The sequence below is a fragment of the Bubalus kerabau genome, chromosome 12 (genome assembly GCF_029407905.1).
Source record: "Bubalus kerabau isolate K-KA32 ecotype Philippines breed swamp buffalo chromosome 12, PCC_UOA_SB_1v2, whole genome shotgun sequence".
NCBI lineage: Eukaryota > Metazoa > Chordata > Mammalia > Artiodactyla > Bovidae > Bubalus > Bubalus kerabau.
The window spans coordinates 11,830,868-11,853,767 of NC_073635.1; the positions used below are offsets into that span (position 1 = coordinate 11,830,868).

General features: G+C 46.9%; 1 protein-coding gene across 1 annotated transcript in view; it reads left to right on the top strand.

Moving 5' to 3' along the window:
* The first annotated feature begins 809 nt into the window (after positions 1 to 809).
* Positions 810 to 22,900, top strand: part of CNMD (chondromodulin) — a 35,028-nt gene continuing 12,937 nt past the window's right edge. The window contains exons 1-4 of the mRNA XM_055541945.1: positions 810 to 914; positions 1,357 to 1,497; positions 7,110 to 7,250; positions 18,937 to 19,050. Coding sequence (XP_055397920.1) covers positions 843 to 914; positions 1,357 to 1,497; positions 7,110 to 7,250; positions 18,937 to 19,050 — 468 coding nt within the window. The 5' untranslated portion in view covers positions 810 to 842. The remainder of the gene's footprint in view (positions 915 to 1,356; positions 1,498 to 7,109; positions 7,251 to 18,936; positions 19,051 to 22,900) is intronic.

Here is a 22,900-nt window from a genome sequence, read left to right on the forward strand (position 1 = left end):
TGTGTATATATAGTATACTGTGTGTGTATATATAGTATACTGTGTGTATATATGGTATACTATGTGTGTGTGTATACTTGACTATTTCTTTAGACATAACAGTGTTTTTGGTGTCTGTTTGTTGCCATTGTTGTTTTTGTCTCTTTGTTTAACTTATTTAGTTAATCAACCAGAACCTATTCTTATTCTTTCCCAGCTTGGCTTCCAGTTTCCCTGCTGAGCCTCCTGCTAAGGATCCCGGAGAAACCTGGGACGAGAGCCCATCGCTAAGACCCGGGTCCGCGCGCCTGTCCGGGGTCCACCCAGCAGTGCCAGCCAGGCGTCAACCCCGCAGACTTTGACCGGGGTCCCCCGTCCACCCCACGCCGTCTGTGTCCGGTTCCGCCGGCGCCCCCAGCACACACACAAGTTCGCTGCAGGAAACGGGCCTCCAGCCAGGCGCCCAGCAGAGCCTCAGACACCCTGAGGGCTCCCCGGACGGCGGAAAGAGTCCTGGCGATCCGGCATGTCGTGGGGTCGCGGGGCTCAGCATCCTTGGTCTCCTCCCCTTCCCCCACCCTGACACACTCAGACTCACGAGGGGCTTGGGGGAGGGGGTGCGGAGAGCGCGGGAAGAGGGGACTGTGGAAAGCTGGGCGCGTTCACCGCTGCTCCGGGGCGGGCGAGGGAAGGCAGGGCAGAGGTGAGGCGCCAGGAGGGGTGGGGAGCTCTGGGCTGGCCCAGGCGGAGGGCACGGTGTGCGCGCGCGTGCCCCGCTTGAAATGCCCGGCACGTCGGGGCCGCAGGCCAGAGCCCAGGGCGCCAGCCGAGCCTCCCGGTGTCCTGCTCCGGTGGCCGCGGTCATGACCGAGAACTCGGACAGAGTGCCCATCGCCCTGGTGGGGCCCGACGACGTCGAGTTTTGCAGCCCCCCGGTGAGTACCGCTCGGGGGCCCCCAGACCTGCGGGGGCCCGGACCCCCCGGTCCCGGGTCTACGATTTGCGTGTCACCAAACTTGGGAGGTGGGGGCAAATTCAGGATCCCAGATGTGGGCTTGGGGTGTCGCCCCACGCGGGTGCGGGTGCAAAGGCCGGGGCATCCCCAGATGCGCGCGAAGAAGGTGGACAGGGAGCGAGGAGGGGTCGTCCTGGAGGGGAGGCCACCGAGATAGCAGACCCGCGGGGCGACGACCTTGAACAGCGAAGAGTTTGCTCAGCGCTCATCCAGGCCTAAGGCCCAGGGACCCGCGGCGAGGGGAGCGCGGAGAAAAGGGGCGCCCGGAGGAGCCCGGGGCCGCTGTTCCCCATTCCCACCCGCGCCCCGATGCCGCGGTAGCTGCGCGCAGACTTGACGCGTCCTCTCCCGGCCGCCCGCAGGCGTACGCCGCCGTGACCGTGAAGCCCTCCAGCCCCTCGCGGCTGCTCAAAGTCGGAGCCGTGGTCCTCATTTCGGGGGCGGTGCTGCTGCTCCTGGGGGCCATCGGGGCCTTCTACTTCTGGAAGGGGAGCGACAATCACGTAAGTCCGGAGGCGCACGGGGTGGCCGGGGCCCCTGGATCACTCGCGTGTCCCCCCCTCGGGGGCCCCAGCGGATGCTGTGCCCTCGGGGGCCTCCCGGGCACCTCGTCCCTTCTTCCACCCAACTCCAGGACGTGGCTTCCCACTGACGGGCAACTTTGTAGAAAAGCCAGTCTGGGCTTCAAACGCTGTGTAGCGGGGGGATGCAGTGGAGGGTTTCAGGGAAGCCCTTCGCGGGCAAGGCGCATCGCAGCCTGGCGCCTCCACTAAGCAGCTGAGGGACCACGGGTAAGGCACGGCCCTTCTGGCCTCGCCTTACTCACTCTTAGGAAGAAATGAAACTACGGTCTCTCCTAGCTGAGAAAGGCTGTGAATTGCAGAACCTGGGACAAAGGTAGCGGAGGAACATTCAGACCTAATAAGGGGATGAACCTGACCTCCCACTAGCGCCTTCTCTTTTTCTCTCTCCCTCCCTCCTTTTCTCTTTTCTCTCTCCTCTCTCTCTCTTTTCTCTGTCCTCTCACTCCTCATCCTTTAATTTGCCCTTCTCTCTTGCTGTAAGGGAAGAAAAATAAAATCTAACTTCCTTAAAGATAGCTAATATCTTTAAAAATCATTTCTGGCCTGATCACATGTGACTTAATGGTTAATGTTTTACTAACCCCTGTCCTACTTTCTATGAGCGCAACTATTTATGTTAAGGCTCCGTTGGCTCTCAAGGAATATAAAAAGTGCTTCTGACCCGAATGGGCAAGATTCCAGGGTGTTCATTAAATACTCTGAATTTTGTTCACCTATCTAAAGGAGGGGGAGCATTTTATCTTGATGACCATTGCCAGGCCTGGTGTAAGCTGATTTCAACTAATGGAAAAGAATTCCCTCTCCAGGGTGTACACAAAGGGCTGTTTCTTAATCACTCCCCTCAGAGAATCTGTGACTGCTGTTTTCCCCTTTCTCTCCCACCATGAAATTCAAAGCATGAACGAATTCCAGTACTTAGAGAAAATGGTGCTGAAAGCAATTCAACCATTTTACACATCACATCTTCTGCAGTCACTGCATAATTTGTATTTTTAACTCAAATGCCTAATGTAGATAAGCATGCCATTTAGCACCAAGTCTGTTTTAGAGACTATATCAAATTTACAAGCATCGATTTGTAGGATCAGAATTGCACAGTATTTTATGTGTATTTGAAAAGTGCCTTAATGTATTTGTGTATTTTAAATATAGAAGCTGGGCCAGATGCTCATATTCGAAAGCAGCATATCTGAACATTTCTATATCTCCATCTCCATTAATAGCAGGGTTTAGACTGTCATCCCTTGGGAAATGTAAATGCTATCTTTTAGACGACAAAAAGTCCATGGTATGGGTCCTTTGGGGACAAAAATAGCTTTGCCTTTTTTTTTTTTGGTAGAGATTTGGGTCATGATATATATTTAAATGGGTACCATTTGGCATTTAATTATTCAAGGCAAACAGGGTTAACTGACAGGCTTCTAGAAAGAGAGATTGAAAGATCATCCAAAATGAGTAGGGCCTCCTTTTATCATAACTTTTACTTCACTGCAAGATGGTGGGTTGTCTGGTTCGAGAGAGTGGTATTAAATTCTAAAAATACAGAGGAAGAGTGAATCACATTTTATTGCCAACAATACAAGTTACCGCTGTCTCCTCTGCGGGTAGGAGAATGAAGAAAATCATAGTAGGGTTTTTGTGTTTATTTTTTCAACTTCCAAAATATTCCATGCTGATCCATATTACTTAAGTCTGAAAAACAAATCACAAAATACTAAACAGAGTAAATTTGGTACCATCTACGCATAGCATATGCACAGGTCTGCTTTCCCTGAATTCAAATCTAAGTGGCCCAAACAAAACATAATCAGAGAAGGTCAGTCTCTGTCAAACAGAGACACCCACAGCCAATGCACTGCCCACTCTTTGGAGATTACCCATGCCTCTGTTCCTCTGTACTGGTTTATAGAGGAGAAGCAGCAGTAATTCACCTCCTGTGCCTTTCATATGGATAAATCCCCTTAGGACAGGTTTACTGGAAATCAGCTGGAGGACTAGAAGCATTGAAGTGTTAATAATGAGGGGACAAGTGGCGGGGCTCAAATATTGAGGTCATGTTTCATCCACATTATTGTCAATGGAACAAGGCATTGAAATATGGGAAATTCCCACCAATATGAGATAACTGACATCCCAAGCGCCTGGGATGAGGGGATGAGATCATTGCTTGGGGCCTTTATTCTCAGCCTGATTTTTTGAGCCGTTGGTCCCAAACATGATGTAATTATCTTATGAACCCAGGCTTTATTAGAAACTCATTAGCAAATCTCCTTGGCTGTAAAAGGCACCATATTGAGCAGAATTTTGGCACATAATAAACTTTCTTTGTGCTTGAGTAGAAATAGCCTTAGGTGCTAACAGCTCCTTCAGTTAGAGCAGATATTGTGATTTCCGCTTCACCAGCGCAGCCTTCTCCTGAGCTTGGGGCTCAGAACTTTTTACCAGTCTCCAGCCCCAGGCACTTCAGGAGGAAGTGAAAACAAACCCCCTCTGCTGCTCTGGGGCGAGCAGGGGCTGCAGCTCCATTAAAAGGATGCAATACCCAGGCCGGGTTAGGTAGGGTGTTTTGTTGAGGGGGAAGGTGGAGAAGGGTGATGATGAAGAAAGTCAAGTTAGGCACACAAGCCACTGTTCCAGTGCTATGATCTTGTCTCCTTAAGATTTTCTAAGAATTTGGAAATAGTTCATTTCTTAAATCCAGGATCACTTTAGTAGTAAAAAGTTTATGTGCAAGGCTTTAAAAAAAAAAAAGAGCCTCTTGTCTCATGAGTAAAGGACGGACACTTGTGCCAGCAGAAACTCACACACGCGTTGTCCGCCATGCACGCCTTAACAGCCAAAAGTAACTCAGATGAACAGTGGCTGTTCAGAGAGCGCAGGGGCCAAACAGAGCCCGCTTTCTAAGCCTCACCTTCAGGGAGCCCTGGCTCAGCCAAAGAAAACAGGTTTCCCCAAACAGGCTGATGGTGAGCACCACCGAGGTGCAAAGTGAAAAGAGATTGGTGGGCTCCTCTCCCACGCCCCTAAATCAGAACCCCTGGAAGTGGCTCTCATAATCAGCTGAGCTGGGGAGACAGTGTCCTGCAGGAAGCGAAGTTCATCAGAAGAAGTGGAGGACCTGTGCTCAGAGGTGGTGAATGCCGGGATTTTCTGTTCCACTAACGGAGAGCTGTTGCCTACAAGGGTACCAGCTACCGTTTCTACATCTCTGCTGATAAAACAGCGCTTTGTGGGTCTTGCAATAATGAGTTTTCTACAAGTAATGATCCAATAACAACAGATACTTTCCCCAGGGTTTGTCCATGGGGGCAGTTAGCTATTTCTCATAATAAGGGAGAAAAATCTGACTTGAATTGAATTTTAGCTCTTTGCAGTTCTGACCTACAGACCTGACACTAAGTAGCTAATGGCCCTCATCAGTTCCCACTCCTACCACTTTGAAGAGTGTACATCTTATACACTCTTCTTAACACATAAGAGATACATCATGTATCATATATGGGCCTCCTTGGTGGCTCAGTCAGTAAATAATCCGCCTGCAATGCAGGACACCTGGGTTCAATCCCTGGGTGGGGAAGATCCCCTGGAGAAGGACATGGCAACCCACTCCAATATTCTTGCCTGGAGAATCCCATGGACAGAGGAGCCTGGCGAGCTACAGTTCATGCGGTTGAGAGAGTTGGACACAACTTAGCCACTAAACGATATATCATACATAAGATACAGTGTGTTAGTCACTGAGTCGTGTCCAACTCTTTGTGACCCCATGGACTGTAGCCCACCAGGTTACTCTGTCCATGGGATTCTCCAGGCAAGAGTACTGGAGTGGGTTGCCATGTCCTTCTTCAGGAAGATATAGATATATACATATATATGCTTCTAAGTCAGAAAATGGAAGGAAAGAGAAGAGAAGCCCACCTCCTACCCCACAGCGCAGAGAAGGTTCTTGCAGAGCAGCAGCACGCTGGTCAGGAGCAGCGTGTAAATCACTTTTTAAACCAGTGTCCTAACCAGATGTCTAAACTAAGAGAGCCCTGTTAGGGATTTCCCTGGCGGTCCAGTGGCTAAAACTCCATGGTCCCAACACAGGAGGCCCAGGTTCCAGCCTGGTCAGGGAACTAGATCCCACACGCCTCAACGAACATCGAGGATCCTGAGTCTCACAACTTATTTGGCACAACCAAAGAAATAAATATTTTTTTAAGAGAGAATGAGAGAGCCCTTTGGATCCTGTAATTTAGTGGTACACTGTAAAAAGGGTTTTTCAAATGGCAGGATTTTAAACAAGATGTTACTCAGAAATGCAACACATGAAACAGATCAGAAGCAAAGCTGCTCTGGTCAAATTGCAGATGAACCACGGGTGGAGGGAACTTGAATAAAGGAACCCCACAGGCCCAGCTGCTCTGGGCCACCTCTGTGACACCCCGGAGCTCTGATGACATAAATGAAAACCCCCTCTGAGGTTCCCACTTCATCATTTGGCATTCAAGGCAACTCCCAAGATGCAGAGCTAAATTGTGTAGCCAGCTGTTTTTCTGATTCCTGGCCCAGTGCTCCTGCATAATGCCAAAACTCTCCTCCTTCCCCCACACATCTCGTTACAACGCCTTCAGTTCAGTTCAGTTCAGTCGCTCAGTCATGTCCGACTCTTTGCGACCCCATGAATTGCACCATGCCAGGCCTCCCTGTCTATCACCATCTCCCAGAGTTCACTCAAACTCTCATCCATCGAGTTGGTGATGCCATCCAGCTATCTCATCCTCTGTCGTCCCCTTCTCCTCCTGCCCCCAATCCCTCCCAGCATCAGGGTCTTTTCCAATGAGTCAACTCTTTGCATGAGGTGGCCAAAGTACTGAGGTCACCTTATGTCTGTCCCATAGCGTCATTAATAGGGGTCCCTCTTATTTTGAGCAGAAACAGACAAGCATGTTGGCCTTGCTCTCTGTAATGTGGCTGTACCTCAGGCATACCCTCGTCCTGTCCTCAGTCCTTACTGTATACCACCCTCCATGCCAAGTCTTGACTGAAGGATTTTTTTTAAAATACCTTCAAATTGAGGTGCCACTGCAGATTTGGTTAACAGCCCAGTGAACCCTCTGCCTCTTCAATGTCCATTTATCCATCAACAGATCTCAACCATGGCTGCAGAGTAGAATCGACCTTTAGAAAAAGAAAGATCTGTGCTCAAGCTGCATCCCCACAGGTTGTGATTTGATCCATCCTGTGGAGGCAACCCAGGTGTGGTAGCTGAAGATTCTCCTTAGATGTGTCTATGTGCCACCAGGATTGCAAACCACTGAGCTCTTCAGATTAGTATCAGAGACAATCAAAGCCTTTACTTTCAAGATATTATTTAAGAAATCATTGTATTAAGTAATTGGTGGATGAATGAAGTCCTCCCAGATAAATGTCTTACTATTAGGGATGATTCAGTGTATCTCTGAGACACAGGAATGCTAATTTATATAAAGATAAGCCCTGAATTGTTCTAAGAGGGAAGCATCACTAATTCTGGTATTCACTTCCAGATTTACAATGTCCATTATACCATGAGTATCAATGGGAAGTTACAAGATGGGTCAATGGAAATAGACGCTGGGAACAACCTGGAGACCTTTAAAGTGGGGAGTGGAGCTGAAGAAGCGGTTGAAGTTAATGATTTCCAGAATGTAAGTATATTTCATGCATTTAGGAAGTCTAACTAGGCAAGCCTGGGAGACGCCTCATTCAGGGAGAAGGCGGGCCCCTCACATACACCCAAATGGGAACTGCTCTTTATGGCAGTCATGGTGCCACTAACCTCCCTGAACCATGTTGCCTGTTCTCTCTGAGAAAGGATCACTCTCTGTCCTTGACATTTTCAAAATGAAAAACCAACACCTTAGCACTGAAAAAATCAAGTTCTTGGAGCTATCAAAAGTCTTGGCAGAAAGACTTGCAAGAGCTATTTTTCTCTAAGCAGCCTTCTTAACATAGTAAATAAAATGCCCAAGGTCTCCCAGAATGTGGCAAGATCTAAAACTGGCAGTTATCGAGAGGAGGGAAACTTTAATGACCTAATAATCTAATCAACAGCAGGTGGGATCTATTTACACACATGTCTCAGTGCTCCAGATTTCCCGTTTAATCCAGAAAATGAGCATGGAGAAATTCGCCTAGTGTATCATCTGCTGTCTGAACAGAGCCCATTACAGATGAAACATTCAAGTCTCCTTTGCAAAGGACACACATGTTTGTTTTCAAAAATTCAATTTACAGGCAATTGGAGACATCAAGCCATGCATGGATGCTTCAGTGGACATCTGTGAACCCAAGAGTCACTCCAGGCCTCCTCTCTGGCTGGCCACCATAAATATCTCATTCTCTTTCTTGTTCTAGGAAGAGAAAGAGGCATCACTGTTTGTGCTCTCCTGTTAAATCTATAGATGCAGTAGGTGAGACTTCCTCATGAAAAAAGGCTCTTAAAAATAAGGTCTCTTCTGATAGTTTATTGGCCTACAAACATCTCACCGACCTGTCTTCCTCTGATTGATGAGAAAAACTAGAGATGCTTTTCATTTGAATGAAAGAGCTCCCCTTGTTGATACCCAAACACACTTCACAAGCCCTTTTGAATATCAAACGGATGCTAACCTTAGAGCTCGGCTGATATTAGCCATTATTTGGTGATGACAAGGGCTGGCTGTGTTTGGCGTGGGCTCTGCCCTGGGGACGGGCTCTGCAGTCCAGTGTGCGCCCAGCTCCATTTCGTTTGGGCATAGCTTTGCAAACGGTCCTGGTCGAATCCCAGAGATAATTTCTCTAGACCTATTAAAGGCTTTTACTGCAAGGCCCAGGACAAAGTAAAAGGCATTTTTTTCTTTGCGCTGCTCAATATAAAATCATAAAATGTGACTCCCACACATGCATCTTTCATTCAATCCAGAACAAAATTGAATACACAGGATATGCCACAATATCAAGATATGCAAAGGTAGCTATGCAGATAAATAAGAAAAGATCCCTCTCTCTCAACATGTGTATGTATCAGGAATGTCCTTTTAAAATATTTAATCCCAAACCTATATTTCTGTTTTATAAACCTTTGGTTCTAATAATGGTATTGATTGCATTTTGTTCTTAGAGGCCAATGGGGCCACAAATATTTTATAAACTGATCAATTCTCTTTGATAGCTTCCACATTTCTCTAAGTCAGAACTGGTGAGTAGAACATTTTTTTGATGGATAGAACCTGTTATGGGTTTAAATAAGCCTGGACCTCTGAAAACACATGAATCAGCCACTGTGGTACCTGAACTATTACTTTCTCCTGTATTACAAACCGTCAGTCAAGTTCAGGAAGCGTGTACGGGAGCTGACTATCTGTGTGCAAGGGATGGTGTGAAGCATAGAGTATGCAGAGACGACTGACACTTGTTCCCTCTCCCAAGGACATCAGGAGGTGGGCATCCACAGAGAAGTGGCTTTAGGTCAGGCTGGGAAGCACGCTGCCACGGAGCTACGAACAGAGCTGTGGGGTCCTCATGGGGGAGGCCATTGCTGCCAGCGAGGAGATGGAGCAGGTTTTGCAGAGGTGGCAATGAAGCCAAATCCAGCCTCTGAGCTCCGACACTGAATTCATATTCCGAGACAGAGTTCTGAGTGAAGTAGAAAAGGATAGCTTTCTCGCTTTGCCAGGCAAAGGGAGCCACAGTGGACTAATGCCCTCAAAGCTGTGTGTCCCAAACGGGAGAGGCTAGTGAGAAGTTTCAGGGTAAGGGTTCAAAGAGGGTGTGATTGGCTATGGGCATTCTTTTGATTGGTTGGTGGTAGTGGGTGGAGAAGGCAATGGCATCCCACTCCAGTACTCTTGTCTGGAAAATCCCATGGATGGAGGAGCCTGGTGGGCTGCAGTCCAGGGGGTCGCGAAGAGTCGGACACAACTGAGTGACTTCACTTTCATTTTTCACTTTCATGCATTGGAGAAGGAAATGGCAACCCACTCCAGTGTTCTTGCCTGGAGAGGCCCAGGGACGGGGGAGCCTGGTGGGCTGCCGTCTATGGGGTCGCACAGAGTCGGACACGACTGAGGTGACTTAGCAGCAGCAGCAGGGTAAGTGGGAGTCAGCATCATCAACCTTCTGGTTCCACCTGATGGGGTCTCCATACTTGTGGGCAACCCATGGGGAAGGGGTTTCAGTATATGCAAAACAACTCACAGATATTGTTATGTGTATCCCTTGATGGGGAGCTAGGACCGTGCCCCAAGGCACGTGAGGACTGGGAGATGGAGATGCAGGCAGGGCCCAGAGCAGGAAAGTATCTGAATTGTAGGTGAACAGCCTCCCCTGCTAACCCCACCAATATTGTTTGGAGCCAATGGTGGGAAAGAGCCCCGAGAGGGAATTTGCACTGAATGAAGGGTTCCAGGCTCTTCACCATTGGAGAAAACAGTTGTTACGGTCCCTCGTTGCAGAAGGTAAGGCAGACTGCATTCAAGGGAGGCTAGCACTGTGGGGTTTTGTAGTCAAGGAGAGAGAGCGGGCTCAACTCTGAATACAGTAATGAAAACTGGGGTGTAATGCCACCGAGCAGGGTGGGTTGCTGGTGGATGGGAGATTACTAAGAGGAGTCGTTCTTCGCTAAACTGACCTAACAGGATTTCTGCTGCAGGCAGGTCAGGGGGATCAGATATCCAGTTTGACCAGACTAAGGCTGACTCAGCAGGATTCTTGCTAAAATTGGAATAAACCGGCCAAGACAGAGCCCAGGGTGGGGACCTAGAGGACTCAGAGGTGCCTGACTGGAGTTAGGTCAAGAGAATCTCTGTCAAAACCCTGAGGAACACAGAAGCTACTTCTGTTCATAATGTATCAAAGTTATACCTTCAAAAGTATCGATGCTGTTGGTTTAAGTCAACCCTCTCAACCCTAATGACCCACAGATATAACAGAAATCCTGGTTAGAAATTAAGATAGTTCTCCAAGAAAACACCAGAGCAGGAGAAAATAGAGGCAGAGAGAATGAATGGTCTCCAATTTTGGAAGATACAACATTTTCATAAATATTAAATAAATACGTCTAAAACTAAAAAAAATAAGATAGAATGGTGGATATAAATAGATTTTCACTATACAATTCTTTTGACCTTGTGTATATTTGAAGTTTTTTAATTTAAAAAGCTGGAGGGAGGGACTTCGCTGGTGGTCTGGTGACTGGGACCCCGTGCTCCCAAGGCGAGAGAGGGGTCTGGGTTTGATCGCCAGTTGGGGAACTCACACGCCTCAGCTAACACCTGCTGCAGCCAAATAAATTATTTAATTAACTTAAAAAAAAAACTGGAGGGGAAAAAATGGACAGCACAGCTTATCTGATAGGTAAGTAGGTTATTGGTTTCAAGAATCCATTTGGCACCTAACTATAACACAAAGAAAAAATAAAGTGAAAGTAATTTATAATACCATTAGAACTTGAGCCTGATGTACCTGGAAAACGTCATAGTCATATGCTTGGGTCACTGTCTGTGCCATAGCCTAAAACGCAGACTGACCTAAGTGTGTGCTGAGAAATTACATATCAGGTACTTTTCTCTAAACTGTATAGAGCTTCTCCATCTTTGGCTGCAAAGAACATAATCGATCTGATTTCGGTGTTGACCATCTGCCGATGTCCATATGTAGAGTCTTCTCTTGTGTTGTTGGAAGAGGGTGTTTGCTATGACCAGTGCATTTTCTTGGCAAAACTCTATTAGTCTTTGCCCTGCTTCATTCCATATTCCAAGGCCAAATTTGCCTGTTACTCCAGGTGTTTCTTGACTTCCTACCTTTGCACTGATCGCTGAGGAAGGCTTTCTTATCTCTTCTTGCTACTCTTTGGAACTTTGCATTCAGATGCTTATTTCTTTCCTTTTCTCCTTTGCTTTTTGCTTCTCTTCTTTTCACAGCTATTTGTAAGCCCTCCCCAGACAGCCATTTTGCTTTTTTGCATTTCTTTTCCATGGGGATGGTCTTGATCCCTGTCTCCTGTACAATGTCACGAACCTCATTCCATAGTTCATCAGGCACTCTATCTATCAGATCTAGGCCCTTAAATCTATTTCTCACTTCCACTATATAATCATAAGGGATTTGATTTAGGTCATACCTGAATGGTCTAGTAGTTTTCCCTACTTAAGGAGAAAAGGAAAGATATAAGCATCTGAATGCAGAGTTCCAAAGAATAACAAGAAGAGATAAGAAAGCCTTCTTCAGCAATCAATGCAAAGAAATAGAGGGAAACAACAGAATGGGAAAGACTAGAGATCTCTTCAAGAAAATCAGAGATACCAAGGGAACATTTCATGCAACAATGGGCTCGATAAAGGACAGAAATGGTATGGACCTAACAGAAGCAGAAGATATTAAGAAGAGGTGGCAAGAATACACAGAAGAACTGTACAAAAAAGAGCTTCATGACCCACATAATCACAATGATGTGATCACTGACCTAGAGCCAGACATCCTGGAGTATGAAGTCAAGTGGGCCTTAGAAAGCATCACTACGAACAAAGCTAGTGGACGTGATTGAATTCCAGTTGAGCTATTTCAAATCCTGAAAGATGATGCTGTGAAAGTGCTGCACTCAATATGCCAGCAAATTTGGAAAACTCAGCAGTGGCCACAGGACTGGAAAAGGTCAGTTTTCATTCCAATCCCAAAGAAAGGCAATGCCAAAGAATGCTCAAACTACCGCACAATTGCACTCATCTCACATGCTAGTAAAGTAATGCTCAAAATTCTCCAAGCCAGGCTTCAGCAATACGTGAACCGTGAACTTCCAGGTTCTCCAAGCTGGTTTTAGAAAAGGCAGAGGAACCAGAGATCAAATTGCCAACATCTGCTGGATCATGGAAAAAGCAAGAGAGTTCCAGAAAAACATCTATTTCTGCTTTATTGACTATGCCAAAGCCTTTGACTGTGTGGATCACAATAAACTGTGGAAAATTCTTCAAGAGATGGGCATACCAGACCACCTGGCCTTCCTCTTGAGAAATCTGTATGCAGGTCAGGAAGCAACAGTTAGAACTGGACATGGAACAACAGACTGGTTCCAAATAGGAAAAGGAGTACGTCAAGGCTGTATATTGTCACCCTGCTTATTTAACTTCTATGCAGAGTACATCATGAGAAACGCTGGACTGGAAGAAGCACAAGCTGGAATCAAGATTTCTGGGAGAAATATCAATAACCTCAGATGTGCAGATGTACCACCCTTATGGCAGAAAGTGAAGTGGAACTAAAAAGCCCCTTGATGAAAGTGAAAGTGAAAGTGGAGAGTGAAAAAGTTGGCTTAAAGCTCAACATTCAGAAAACGAAGATCATGGTATCTGGTCCCATCACTTTGTGGGAAATAGATGGGGAAACAGTGGAAACAGTGGCTGACTATTTTGGGGGGCTCCAAAATCACTGCAGATGGTGACTGCAGCCATGAAATTAAAAGATGCTTACTCCTTGGAAGGAAAGTTATGACCAACCTAGATAGGATATTCAAAAGCAGAGACATTACTTTTCCAACAAAGGTCCGTCTAGTCAAGGCTGTGGTCTTTCCTGTGGTCATGTATGGATGTGAGAGTTGGATTGTGAAGAAGGCTGAGCGCAGAAGAATTAATGCTTTTGAACTGTGGTGTTGGAGAAGACTCTTGAGAGTCCCTTGGACTGCAAGGAGATCCAATCAGTCCATTCTGAAGGCGATCAGCCCTGGGATTTCTTTGGAAGGAATGATGCTAAAGCTGAAACTCCAGTACTTTGGCCACCTCATGCGAAGAGTTGACTCATTGGAAAAGACCCTGATGCTGGGAGGGATTGGGGGCAGGAAGGGGACGACAGAGGATGAGATGGCTGGATGGCATCACCGACTCGATGGACGTGAGTTTGAGTAAACTCCGGGAGTTGGTGATGGACAGGGAGGCCTGGCGTGCTGTGATTCATGGGGTCGCAAAGAGTCAGACACGACTGAGCGACTGAACTGAACTTCTCTAAACGGCTTCCCTAGTGGCTCAGTGGTAAAGAATCTCCCTGCCAATGCAGGAGACATGAGTTCGATCCCTAGGTCGGAAAGACCCCTGGATAAGGAAATGGGAACCCGCTCCAGTATTCTTACCTGGGAAATCCCATGGACAAAGGAGCCTGGCAAACTATACAGTCCGTGGGGTCACAAAAGAGTCAGACATGACTTAGTGACTAAACAACAAAATCTTCTCAAATAGTAAACAAAAGTAACATTTTCTCTCCATTTTCATAATAATTCCATTCCTAGGAAATCCTTTGTACATTAAAACTGTGCCAAAAATCACGTTACATTTACCTATAAAACAGTGTTAGGTTCCAGGCTCAGGTGCTTACAATCCAGTTTTTCAGCCAAGATTCTGGGCAGTTGGTTCTTCAGAGTTCCCCCAGGCTGGTCAGACCCAGCACCCCTGGGCCATGCCCAACCAAGGTCCAGAAAGCTCCTAGTTTTGTGACAATAACAAAACTCCCTCAAAAGTTTCTAAATCACCCCTCTGGGGGAAGGTCCCCTTGCCCTCCTTGGGAATTTCTGGTTTAAGCCACAGAAATAAATGAGACCCCTAGAAAGAAAAAACTGTGTGGCTAGAATGAGATTGGCTGACTTTGGATAAAAGGATGTTAGATCATTGGGATCCTCACTCACTACCTTTGTTAGCAAACATCTTCATTATCACCAGCTTCTAAGGTCTTGTTTGTTTGCAAAAACAGGAGATTTGCCTGCCTTTCTTCTGCCATTCCGCTCCCTCTGTTTAATCTTTTAGCGTTTCTGGCTGCTTGATATGGATTTGTAGCTAGATATGGTGGTTAATACGTGTGAATTCCTTCCCACAGGACCCATCCCCATGGGGTTTCAGTTTTCTTTGCAGCCTGTAGACCGACTGTCAGAACTAACTCAATACTAGACACATTAAGTGCTGTGAATCCTTCCATAGTCAGTTCTCTCCCTGGGGATATGGTAATGGCTAGATGGTGCTTCCTCCCCAGCATCTCATCTCAGAAGCTACAACCGTTTGAAGTCAAGAGAAGATATAACATGGGTGGTGGGGGGTGGGTGGCTGGCCAAAATCTTGGCTTTCTCCTCTCACCAAAGCCAAATAAAAAATATGGAGATGGAGTTTGGAGGAAATAGAAAGGTGACTGTAATTCCCAGCTGGTGGAGAGGGGAACACAGTAGGTTCACACCTCAAGAACTGTGCCCACCCTCCCCCCAAGAGGAGTCTGCGGGCTTAAATAAGATAAGGACTCCCATTTAGGAGCCGGTGATGAGGAGCAAAGGTGTTAGCATCTTGATTCCTTCCTCTTTCATCGTTTCAAAGACAATCATAGGCTGGCGTCGTTAACCCAGCATTTGAGTCTGGTAGTTAGGTGGCTCTGTGGCCTTCTTTCTGATATGTAAAAAGCTGAAGCTAAAACTCCAATACTTTGGCCACCTGATGTGAAGAACTAACTCATTGAAAAAGACCCTGATGCTGGTAAAGACTGAAGGCAAAAGGAGTAGGGGATGAGAGAGAATGAGATGGTTGGATGGCATCACCGACTCAACGGACATGAATTTGAGCAAACTCCAGGAGATAGGAGAGGACAGAGGAGCCTGGAGTGCTCCAGTCCATGGGATTGCAAAGAGCTGGACGTGGACACGACTGAGCAACTGAGCAACAAGCAACAATACGGGGAAGGGTGTTGTAAGGGCAAACACCAGATACAGGATGTATTTAGCACAGAGTCAAAGGAAGGTGGATGTGAAGTGGAGTTCCTGCAGAGTTAGGGCACAGAAAGATGAACTGTGTTGCAGACATGCAGAGTTCAGTTCAGTTCAGTGCAGTCGCTCAGTCGTGTCTGACTCTTTGCATCCCCATGAGTTGCAGCACACCAAGCCTCCCTGTCCATCACCAACTCCTGGAGTTCACTCAAACTCACCTCCATTGAGTCGGTGATGCCATCCAGCCATCTCATCCTCTGTCGTCCCCTTCTCCTCCTGCCCCCAATCCCTCCCAGCATCAGAGTCTTTTCCAATGAGTCAGCTCTGCACATGAGGCAGCCAAAGTACTGGAGTTTCAGCTTTGGCATCAGTCCTTCCAGTGAACACCCAGGACTGATCTCCTTTAGGATGGTACTGGTTGGATCTCCTTGCAGTCCAAGGGACTCTCAAGAGTCTTCTCCAACACCACAGTTCAAAAGCATCAATTCTTCGGTGCTTAGCTTTCTTTACAGTCCAACTCACGCAGAGTTAGGAGCAGTTAAAGTGAAAAAGTAGGAATGTTCAGGCCTGCTCACTGTTTTCTTTATCTTCTTTGTTGTCAGGAAAGGGAAAGAAAAAACTCACTCCTCTTTTTTTTTCTTTTCACTGCAACAGAGGCAGTAATCCCCCTCCCCAAACTTTTGTTTTTCAAACCATGTGCCATAGATTTACATGTAGAATAAGAACAACTGGCCTTCGGGAGACAGCATGGTAGAGCGCAGTGGTTCCCCAAGTGTGTTCCTTAGGCCACCAGCAGCAGCGGCACCTGAGAGCTGGTTAGAAATGCACGGTTTAGCCCTCCCTCCAGACCCCCGGATTCAGAAACTCTGGTGGGGGGACCAACACAGTATTTTGTTTCGTGAGTCCTCCAGATGATTCAGTTGCAAGGAAAAGTTTGTGAGTCACTAGTATAGAGGGAACTTGGGTCCAGAGGCTGTGCCTTAGTACCCTGAGGCTGCTACAACAAATTACCATGGGCTAGGTGACTTCTATATAGCAGAAGGTGTGTATCTCATAGTTGTGGAGGCTGAAAAGTCCAAGGCTAAGGTGCCAGCAGGTTGCCTGTCTAGGGATGGTCTTGCTTTCTAGCTCATGGAAGGCTGTCTTCTCACTCTCCTACTCACAAGGCAGAAGGGGAAGGAGCTCTCTGGGGAAAGGACGCTAATCCTATTCATGAGGGCTCCACCCTCATGACTTCGTGCGTTCTGAGTTGCTTTGGTCATGTCCAGCTCTTTGCAACCCTATGGACTGTAGCCTACCAGGTTCCTCTATCCATGGGATTTTCCAGCAATAATTCTGGAGTGGGTTGCCATTTCCTTCTCCAGGGGATCTTCCCGATCCAGGGACCAAACCTGAGTCTCTTATGTCTCCTGCCTTGGCAGGTGGGTTCTTTACCACTAGTCATGAGGGAAGCCTCATGACCTCACCCTTCCCAAAGACCCACTTCCAGGTACCACCACATGGGGCGTTAGGTTTCAACATACGAATTTAGGTGGGGGTGGGAGAGACGCAAACATTCAGGGCAGAGCATGCTATTTCAGTTACTTTAAATCTTTGTGGATTCGATCCATGGGTCAGGAAGACCCCTGGAGAAGGAAATGGCAACCCACTCCAGTATTCGAGAAAATCCCATGGACAGAGAGGCCTGGCACGCTACAGTCCAGGAGGTCCCAAAGAGTCAGACACGACTAAGCGACTGAGTGCACACACACACACACACACACACACCCTGAACAAGTCTCTTTTTCCTGAAACTGGGGGTCCTCAACCCCAGCTGACATCATGAATACATGGGGAGCTTTTAAGCATGCCAGTGTCTGGGCACGGCCACAAGCCCGTTAAATGGGAATCTCTTAGGAGAGGCCCAGGCATCTGTGTTTTTAAAATCTCTCCATGTGATTTTGGTGCTGAATCGAGACCTTCTGCAGTAAGCCCGGAGCTCTTCCCCTGTCGAGGGTTGGGATGGGGGCTCATGCCTCCTCCTCCCTCTGGGTGAGAGGTGACGCTGGGAGGAATGAGATGCGTTACACATGCATGTGGCCGATCAGGCCGCAAGAGAATTGAGGAGGAGCTTCAAGAGGAAGGAGCCGTTCCTTCTCCCATCTGTCGCCCACCCACGTCTGCAGGATGCCTGGCTCTGAGATTCCATTCGGTGTAACTTTCCATGAAGATCCTCCAGTGTGACTGACGTGTGACTTCATTCTTCCTTTAAGAGGGCTGAATGCTGGGACTTCTCTGGTGGTCCTGTGGTTAAGACTCTGAGCTTCCACTGCACAGGGAACAGTTTCAACCTCTGATCAGGGAACTAAGATCCCATGTGCCACATGGCAAGGCCAAAAGAAAAAAAATATCAAAAAAAAGAAAAAAAGGAGGGCTGAATCCTTCCCCTAGATTTCTAAAGGCTTTTCTTCCTCCCACTCCCTGGTATTGATATATTAGAACAAGCTCTGTGTCTTCCTGACATTTGTCTCAACCCAATAGAAGACTGACCAGTTGAGAATTTCAGATTCGTGTTGGTGCCTACATTGTTATGGCATATAATTTGTAGATCTTAATACTGGTTTTGGCCACTCACTAGTCATGGAATTAACCAGAAACGAAAGGAAACACTCTTGGGTCAGAACATAACGTTATGCCTGACGCACTCCGTGGGCAGAATCGGTGCCGAGCTGTCAGCTAAGACCGGAGCCTTGCGGCTGAGATTTCCCTGGAGGCCAGTCCCTAGGCAGACGGGGAGACGTTGTTTATATCTCACGGGACAAAAACAAAACATCCAAGTCCTTGGATAAGCTCTGGGAGCAAACTTCAGCTCCCAGTGTGATAGAAAGCTACTGTTTCCTCTGGGTTCAACAACCTAAGAAGAATCTGAATTCACGGAATTCATTAATTGGACCAGCATCTTCTGAGAACTTCTGTGGGAGCACCAAACGAAAACAAAAGAGATTCAGGTTGATTTCAGGCTTAGAGTTGAGTACAGAGGTGACATTTGCAAGACGCAAGGGCACTGAGAACTGAGTGCCAAACAAGGGGTGGAGATGGGAGGGCTTTCGGAAAGTCAGAGGAGAGGGAGCCCCCTTAGCCCGGGCTGGACAGAGAAACCTGTAGGGAGAAGATGGCATTTCATCTGAGCTCGCAGGATGGGTGGAGCAATGAACGCACTGCCTCTCAGCGCAAAGTCAGACCTTGACAGAAGCCTCCCTGACGCACTGTCTAAAGGACCATTCCTAGGACGTTCCTGGCAGTCCGGTAGTTAAGACTCCATGCTTCTGCTGCAGGGGGGGCATAGGTTCGATCCCTGGTTGGGGAACTAAGATCCTACACGCCTCACAGCATGGCCAAAAATAAAAAATAAAGCACCATCTCCTGTCACTCCTATGTCCACACTGCTTTATTTTTCTCCATAGCACTTAACGCCACCTGACTTTATTTTTGGTAAATAACACTGAAAGGTAAGCTCTATGAGGGCAGAGATGCCATCTGTTCTGTTCATCCCTGTACCTGGCACCTGGAATAATACGTAGCTCGCAGTAGACACTCAATACACTGAATAAATGAATGGATGAATAGAAGATGGATAAACTTTTGTTTCCTAGGGCATCACAGGAATCCGTTTTGCTGGAGGGGAGAAGTGCTACATCAAAGCGCAGGTGAAGGCTCGCATCCCGGAGGTGGGCACCATGACCAAGCAGAGCATCTCCTCTGAACTGGTGGGTACCAGCGGGCTCCACACAGCAGGAACATTGGGCACACACAGAAGGCACATCCCTCCTGTCTCTAGTTCCTGGACAGGTCTGTGACCAGAACATACACTCTCTTTCCTCCCTGACATAGAACTTAATTACTTTGGTCCTACTTGTTGGTTCCAGGTGATCGTTCTTACATGATGTCGTGTAATTGAAGGTTCTGGAAAACCAGATTTTAAAGTACATAAAGGGTAACAGTCATGACATGGCCCTTATTTGCTGATGCTAGGGACTTCCCAGGTGGCACTACTGGTAAAGAACCCACCTGCTGATCCAGGAGATGTAGGAGACTCGGGTTCAATCCCTGGGTGGAGAAGATCCCCTGAAGAAGGAAATGGCAACCCACTCCAGTGTTCTTGCCTGGAGAATCCTATGGACAGAGGAGCCTGGCGGGCCACACAGGGTTGCAATCTGTAGGGTTGCAAAGGGTCGGACACAACTGAAGTGACTTAGTACGCACGCAGGGAACTGATCAGTGATTCGGACAACTTTAAGGACTTCAGGTGTTAGGATCATTAAGGGGCTCAGGAGCCTGAAGCCTCACTCTAGCCCCAGTGCGACTTAGCCAGGGGAGAAGTCCTCCTGAAATCCCCAGAGCTGATCACTCAGCCTCTGCTGGAAGCGTTGACCAGGCTCTCCTTCCCTGCGTGTCAGGCAACTTCTTGGGAGGAAGTTCTAATTGCTTTGCCAACACTGAGCTGAATGGCTCCCCCTACAATTTCTTCCCACTGGTTCAAGTTCAGCCCAATGAGGATAATTTAACATATATAGAATTCCTTTCCTATGTATCAGGCTTGTGAGGTTCTTTAAACATATTTCACCCATTTATTATTAATAGCTTGCCTTTGAGCATGGTTTTATAAAAGTTTGCATTAAGAATTGCACACAGCATTCTAAAGACATATTTAACAGTAATACCTTACACTGATTTGGTGCTTTAGGGCTTACAAAGTAGCCGCATTCACTGTCATCTTCCATTTGAGTTGTGGCAGGGTAGGGTGGAAGAAAAATGGACTCTGGAAAATATGGGTTCAAGTCCCAGCCCTGACACTTGGTGTGAATGTGGCGTCAAGTTTTTAAGCCTCAGTCTTGTCGTCTGCAAACTAGGGTGTGCACTCTGTCCCCACGGCCCTGACGTGCTAGATAATGAGTAAACGGATGCTGCTTTGAGTCTTAATTTTATTATGCTCACCTCTGATCCTTCCAGGATCCCCAAGAGGGAGGTGAGCCAGGCATCAGCTCCCGAAAGGCAGATGAAGAAAACTAAGAGTAAGCAGAGGTGCCTGGAAACCGCTTGATTGTTTGCTCTCCTAGGAGCAGGCCCAGGGGTCTCAACACACTGTGAGTTTTTCAGGTTGGCCAGCATGTCCTCAGTGTCTCCTCCACTCCCGACTTCCCCAGCCATTCATCCCTCCCATCACTCTCCTCTGATTATGAGCTCGTTTGTGGCCCCTGAACTGCACCCTTCGGAACACAAGTATGGACCCACACATACAGAGTCTAGAAATGAGACCGAGACCACCTGTGTTCTGACCTTGAACATCTCTTATTGCATTACCTTTTCAGTGGTCTTATCACTCAGCTTCTGTTATGAAACCTTTAATGAACTGTAATCCTCAACGTTTCCCTCATGAGTAGACGTAAAGAGCCAACTTCCCAACCAGATCTTAACTGACCAAGATCTTATCGAAAGTTTGAGCAGTACAGGGACTTCCCTGGTGGTCCATTAGTTAAGACTCCACACTTCCAGTGCAGGGGGTGTGGGTTCAGTTCCTGGTCTGGGAACCAAGACCCTGTGTGTCCTGAGGTACAGCATAAAAAAAGTTTGCAATACATTTTTGGATTTTTTTTTTTTTTAAAGAAGGCCTTGTTTGGGGGTTTTTTTTTCTTCTGATTTTTAAAAACAACACTTTGTCATTATAGAAATTCAGGAATACATGAAAGGAGAGAGTAGAAAGTCACCCAGAGTTACAAAATCCATGGATAACTAATATTAGTGTTTTGGTAAATTTTCACGTACAATGTGTGTGATATGCTTTTTATAATTGAAGTTATACTGCTATTCAGTTCAGTTCAGTTCAGTTCAGTTGCTCAGTCGTGTCTGACTCTCTGCGACCCCATGAATCGCAGCACGTCAGGCCTCCTTGTCCATCACCAACTCCCGGAGTTCACTCAGACTCACATCCATCGAGTCAGTGATGCCATCCAGCCATCTCATCCTCTGTTGTCCCCTTCTCCTCCTGCCCCCAATCCCTCCCAGCATCAGAGTCTTTTCCAATGAGTCAACTCTTTGCATGAGGTGGCCAAAGTACTGGAGTTTCAGCTTTAGCATCATTCCTTCCAAAGAACACCCAGGGCTGATCTCCTTCAGAATGGACTGGTTGGATCTCCTTGCTGTCCAAGGGACTCTCAAGAGTCTTCTCCAACACCACAGTTCAAAAGCATCAATTCTGCTGTACATCCTTATTAGTTTCACTTAACTTTCAGTTCAGTTCAGTTCAGTCGCTCAGTCATGTCCAACTCTTTGCGACCCCATGAATTGCAGCACACCAGCCTCCCTGTCCACCACCAACTCCCGGAGTTTACCCAAACTCATGTCCATCGAGTCGATGATGCCATCCAACCATCTCATCCTCTGTCGTTCCCTTCTCCTGCCCCCAGTCTCTCCCAGCATCAGGGTCTTTTCCAATGAGTCAACTCTTCACATGAGGTGGCCAAAGTATTGGAGTTTCAACTTCAGCATCAGTCCTTCCAATGAATACCCAGGACTGATCTCCTTTAGGATGGACTGGTTGGATCTCCTTGCAGTCCAAGGGATTCTCAAGAGTCTTCTCCAACACCACAGTTAACTTTGGGTCTTCCAAAATGTAGGTGATAATGGATTATTGTATGTTATCATATGATTATAATTTCTAATTGATATTAAAGCTTGCCTGGTGTTCCAGTAGCTAAGACTCCAAACTACCAATACAGGGGCTATGGATTGATTCCTAGGCAGGGAACTAGATCCCACATACCGCAACTAAGACCCAGTGCAACCAAATAAATATTTTTTAAAAATTTATATGAATGAAAATTTAAAATTATAATCATATGATTATAATTTTAAAAGGCTTTTGCTCTTGAATATCAGTATCTTCAAGTTTCCATTCTCTTAAAAATAATAATTTAAAATAATTTTTTTTGAATACAGATAAAATTCACCTTGGTGAATGGCTTTGCACTTAAATCTTTGCCTCTGATTCTTTACTGAGGCCACAGAGGTGAATTCTGTTTCTCGTGTTTTAGTTGTTTCTATGGGGCGTGGTGGATTCTCTGGTGGACAAAACCAAATTCAGACAACGTGTTTGCATGAATTAGGAATGTGTTGGCTGCCAGTAGCTCCCCTATGTGTTGCAGTGGTAAAGAATCTGCCTGCAATGCAGAAGATGTGGGTTGGATCCCTGAGGCAGGAGGATCCCCTGGAGAAGGGTGTGGCAACCCCCTCCAGTATTCTTGCCTGGAAAAGACAGAGGAGCCTGGTGGTCTGCGGTCCATGGGGTGGCAAAGAGTTGGACACAACTGAGCTTGAACACACACACACACAGCTGAATATGACACTTAGGAGTGACTTCAACAAATAAGGATTTTTTTTTTTTTTCTCCTTGGAAGTAGGTGACCCCAGGCATTGACTCCATGGCCAGCATCTCTTATTTTTGCAGGCCTTTACTTCCAGCTGTAAACATCAACCACGCAGTCAAGTAAGGAAGGCAGGAAGATGCTGAACAGTGCCAACCATGCTTTCTCTGGACTCAGGAAAAGCAGACAGCTTCAC